Source organism: Dendronephthya gigantea, unplaced genomic scaffold, assembly GCF_004324835.1.
Source record: "Dendronephthya gigantea isolate DGI-Jeju-01 unplaced genomic scaffold, DenGig_1.0 000071F, whole genome shotgun sequence".
Taxonomy (NCBI): domain Eukaryota; kingdom Metazoa; phylum Cnidaria; class Anthozoa; order Malacalcyonacea; family Nephtheidae; genus Dendronephthya; species Dendronephthya gigantea.
Window position 1 is genome coordinate 706280 of NW_021163081.1, and position 5513 is coordinate 711792.

The 5513-nt window shown below is 34.0% G+C and overlaps 1 protein-coding gene across 1 annotated transcript; it reads right to left on the reverse strand.

The window, feature by feature from the left end:
- Positions 1-788: 788 nt before the first annotated feature.
- Positions 789-3598, reverse strand: LOC114531415. Its single transcript, XM_028553025.1, has 2 exons — positions 2308-3598; positions 789-889 (listed from the first exon to the last, which is right to left on the reverse strand). The coding sequence occupies exons 1-2, from the start codon at positions 3557-3559 to the stop codon at positions 789-791; spliced, it is 1353 nt and encodes a 450-aa protein (XP_028408826.1). The 5' UTR covers positions 3560-3598.
- Between the last annotated feature and the right edge of the window lie 1915 nt (positions 3599-5513).

Genomic DNA, 5513 nt, shown 5'->3' on the forward strand with positions numbered 1-5513 from the left:
ACCAATGCATTCTAAAGGGGAATTCTCTGCATAGGATTGATATAATCTAGCTAGTTCTGAGATAAAAGCTTTTCCGGCTTTCCCAGATGGTAATAGAAAAATGTTTTGCCTCCATTTTACAATTTGTTCATAAGCTGCATTTATACGTAGAATAAAAACTTCGCCACTGAGATCGCCCCATTTAAACTGACTCTGTATGTTAATATGTACGGCTGAGGACTCCTGATTTGCATTTATTACTTCCTCGTTTATGTTGATAACTTCACGGACTGCTATATTTTCGTGTAGATCTTGTCCTTGACTTTCGTTTATTAATTCATCAGTAATTTCAATTTCATTATCCACGTTCGCCTTGACATCATGTTGCTTGTTTTGTTCTCGAGACTTTATTACTTGAGCTGCTTTATCTCTTAAATTTTGTGCTGTTAAACCCAGTGGTGCATATCCTTTCTCTTCCCACAACAGCCGCATTATTTCCATATAGCCTTGCCGTCATTTATCTCGGCGGTTCCGTTCTTCCAGAGCTCTTTCTCTGCAAACTATAAGATCTGATATCATTTCTTCCGTCCATTTAATCCGCTTAGTTGTTACATTTCGTCGTGTTGCTGGCATCTTGCGTATAAATATTGCAGGCGTATCGACTTAACACTGTTGAGTATTATTCCCGAATCGCTTCAACTTTTTACAATGTCTATTGATTCAGTTTAAACAAACGTAGCTAGAATTATCTTCTAAAGACTTATACACAAGTCATACTCTGTTTGCAAAACTTTTATAAAGCTGCCAGCTTAACGAAACGGCAAAACTTTCTGCTCTGGAATTATATTAGTGCTAATACCATCATATCCAGAACTCTTGTTTGATTTCATATTTTTTAGTTCTTCTTCAAGTTCAAAACAGGGGCGGATCTAGGATTTTTCAAACATAAGTCCAAATTGGGAAATTTTGAGAAAATTTTTGAAATTGGCAGATCGGAATTTTGATTATTTCGGCTCATTTTAGGGTTCATCACAATGCCCAGGAAAGACATACTCGATTCCGCTTATTAATTAACAGAGCTGGCGAGGGTCATATTTCAAAACACACAACTTCGTACTCTCATATATTATCCCCTTATGATAGCAATAGTTGATTTAACACAAATTAAACAATATCCTCAAATAATACAAACAGAAATATTTCCATTGCTTCGCGTAAGATGCATTAGGCGTACAAGAACTTTACAAAACCATGCTAATCATAACAAACATAATATGCTATAAATAGACGCGAATATTATAATATGCATCGCAAACTTCAGTATAATGCAAATTCTCAAACACTCTAGCGAGTGTTGAGTAAGTAGGCTTATCCATTCAGACCGTTCTAGTGCATTTTACGACAGGATAAGTTTTATAACCATAATATTATGAGCATAGGAACTACTAGGAAGATTATGATATATAAACTATATATTGATAATTGATCAGGTTACACAACAAAGCGGCATGAAATCAATAACTGTGAACGAACTTGTCACATGCATGGAGCACTCCTAAATCACTATATTTTTAGGTATATTGCTATATTTGTTATATTATATCCATGTTAAACGTTTCTCTTACCAACACAGTCTTTCATGTTCAGCAGGGATATCGTGATTAACAAATTCCCTCGTCTATTGAAGTCTAACATCAACACAGTTGCTCGCATAAAATCGCTGCTCCATGATAAAGCTTATCAAGAGCCAGTTATCTTGAAAAGTCTGCTTCGAATGTCCGCGTATTAAAATAATTTTCTAACGATAACGTTGTAATCGTTTGTATAACAGAATATTAGAAGTGGAGAGCCTGGCTTCGTTTAATAATAAATTTTGTAATGTTATCATGAAGACAAAGCGATCGAACCCGTTTAAAGTTCAAGTCAGTCCGGCCACCCCGCAAATCATTCGAGATAAGTCCGGTAAATTCAAACTGACCAATCGCAATGCACGAAATGGACTGATTTGGCCCCCTTAAGGTTCAAATCAGTCCGGCCACCCCACAAATCAGTCGAGATAAGTCCAAATGGCTTATCGACCAATCAAATGAGCCGGCTGACCCACCCGATTCTGCGAGTTTTTTGCGTTTTACCGCTGCTCTGAATAAAAGAATATTGCTTTTTTGAAACTGAACCCTTTAAGCTGGACTATGACTTTAATTCTTATCACAATCTTGAAGGGGTTAATTATTCATATTTCAAGATAAATTTGAATATTTAATTATCATTTTTACTGCCAAAAATACGTAAGTCGCGCGACTGACTGGACTTACCCTAGATCCGCCCCTGGTTCAAAATCAGTGATAGGATTAAGAAAGAAACTAGATTGATAATTATCTGTAAGATATTTATCAAAACTGTTATTGTCATTCTGTTGAATTTTTTTGGCTAAATTTGGTCTGATGTTGGTAAAGTAGTCATTGAATTTGTCTGCTATTTCTTTTCGGTCATGAATTATATTTGAACTTGAGTCAACAAAAGTTTTCGATACTGCAGTATTTTTCTTAGGCTTGTTTAGTAGTTCATTTAGTGTTTTCCATATCATTTTAGAATTTTGCTTGTGTTTGATTAACTTCTCATAATATGTCTGTTTTGCTAGTCTAATAATATGGTTTAATTTATTTTTGTAGCTAATGTATGTTTGTTTATTTTTTTCATTTGGAATCTTAAGAAAAGATTTGTACAGTTTATTTTGATTTCTAACAGATTTTAAAATAGAGTTAGTTATCCAGGGACTTTTGTTTCTATCAATTGTTCCACTATTTTGTTTTCTTTTTAATGGAAAATTAACTTCATACAAACCAAGAAACAATTCTAGAAACTCATTATATGCCTTCTCTGGGTTGTTTGCTTCATTTAATATTTCATCCCAGGAAGCATTTTTGATTGCTTTAGAAAAATTATTCATGTTAACATGATTATAAACTCTTTGATAAATTACAGTATTTGCATTATCAGTATTTTTCCCAAATAAATCTGAGTTAAACATATGAAATATAGGCAAGTGATCTGAAATATCACTAAAAATAATACCATTCAAACTATTATTAAAATCTTCAATATTATTAGTGAAGATGTTGTCAATAAGAGTGGCCGTATGACTTGTAATCCTAGTAGCTTTATTAATAAGAGGGAAAAATGAGGATGTAAATAATTGTTCAATAAAGTTACCAGCATAATCACAAGATTCTGATTTAAAAAGATCAATATTAAAATCTCCCATTAAGTAGCACAGTTTGTTTTCTTTGTCAACCTTTCCTAAGAATTCATTCATTGCATTTTGAAATGTATCAAAATTCCCATTTGGTGGTCTATAAATAATCCCAATAATGATATTTTTACCACTTGTATTTATTATTTCAATAAACATGGCTTCAATTATATCTTCTAGATTTTTATTTAAGTCACTCCGATTTTTATATTCGATTTGTGTTGAAACATACATGCCTACTCCTCCGCCTCGTTTTCTTGGCCTGTTTGAACCTAAATATTTGTAATTGTTTATGTTAAAATCATCCTTGTTGTTTTCGTTCAACCACATTTCAGTTAAACCTATTATCTGAAAAGGTATATTTAGAGTGTCTAGTAAACTTTTAAAGGAATCAAATTTATGAAAGGGAAAATTTTGAAAGGGAAAATTACTGTTATAATTTATGGTAATCATACGTTGTTCTACCTTAATGTGCTTTTGAGAAAAATATTATACATTTCTATAAAAATGACTAAAAGTTGAAATCCTTACTGTAATCTTATACCATTGAGCTTGGTTCCATCTATAAATAACTTGTCTCTTACTAGCTTTGCCTTTTTGCCTTCTTCTCTCGCTTTTTTCATCTCTGGATACAATCGTTTTCGTTCCTTAACTATTTCTTCCGGGTACTGCTGAGATATAGCGAACCTGGTACCTTTTAATTTTCTTGCGTTGGCTAAAACTCGCTGCTTGTCTGGGAAATAATTAAATTTCGCGACTATAGCACGTGGTCTTGTCGAGCGGCTGGCTTCACGGCTTTTGGTTTTTCTTCCAATCCTGTGTGAAAGGTCAATTTTAATCGACTTCGCATCTTCAAATCCCCAAGTTATTTTGGATTAAGTTTTGAATGATCTCGGTAGTGTTTTCTTCATCGTTTTCATCCAAGTTGTAGAATATTAAGTTATCGCGCATTGACCTTGCTTGAAGGTCAATGACGCGATTTTTTAATTCAACATTCGTCTTCTCTAGCTTTTCCACCTGCTCTTTCATTTCGTCTTCATTTTTCTTTAAAACCATATTTTCCTCTTTCAGATCTTTGATTTCCGCGTGAACGAACTCAAGAGAGCTCGTGACTTCTTTTAATTCCTGCTCCATGTTTTCCAATTTTCCCTTGGAAGCGTGTGGTCTGGACGCCATCTTGCTATCTCACCAAGAATCTACGGTTCAACCCAAAGAGAACATGACGAATGATTGCATGCAGTTCTCCACCATCTCAATTCAGCCAATGTCACATTAAATCTTGAAAAGTGTGCCTATAATACCACATGCATCAAATTCCTCGGTCAAATTATCAGACCAGACAAAATCAAGGCAATAAACAATATGCCACCCCCAAAAAATATACACGAAGTACAACCATTCTTAGGAATGGTCAGTCAATTTACAAACTTGATAAGCAAACAAATCAATGACTTACTAGTAAAAGATACCACTTGGATGTGGGGTCCAGCACAAAAACATAAAAAATGATGCTGATGCATCATCAAACAGAAACGGATGATGTGAGGATGGTATTGTCTTCCAAATTTTGGAGTTGCTAACAGTTTCCTTTGTTGGTCCCAGAAAACTTTCATATCGGGTGTTACTTCTTTATCACTATTAGCTAGAATTGCTAAAATATCCTTCTCCATCATCTGAAGATAACTTTGCAACCACGTGAATTATTCTAATATTTATCATAACTAATACACCTTTTGCCTGTTGTTAAATGAAAAAAGAATGACATGAAAGTAATTTAAAATCTTCGAAAATACCAGTTGGATTTATATAGAGCATATCTGAATCGAGATTCGCGGGAAAAATAAAAACTGTAGTATATTACTTGGCGTATTATATCAACCAGATTCTGAGCTGACGAAAAAAACTATTTGGGTTGAAAAATTTGATACTGTCCTAACTGCAATTCACTCAAAATGGGATGGTATTGTTGTCATTGCTGGCGACATTAACATTGACTTGGAAAATCCTTCAACCATAGCAACGAAATATCAATCAGTTTTACAGTCATTTAATCTTACCCAACATATAAAAGTGCTACTCGAAAAGGTAAATGGTTAATCGACCATATCATTACAAATATTCCACAAAATATTATAACCTCGGACGTACTTCCTACTCCAGAAGTGAGCGATCATGACATGCCGTATTCGGAATAAGATTAAATCAGCAATCAAAGCAGCGAAAAAGGAATTTTATACCAAAGCTCTCATGTCAAAGCGCTCAAAAGAAGTATGGGCAGTTATTC

Coding starts and splice junctions, on each gene's coding strand:
- LOC114531415 (XM_028553025.1), bottom strand. CDS start 3,559: ATGTGGTTGAACGAAAACAACAAGGATGATTTTAACATAAACAATTAC. Junction 890..2,307: donor TCCTATCACTGATTTTGAAC/CAGGGGCGGATC, acceptor CCTGTTTTGAAC/TTGAAGAAGAACTAAAAAAT.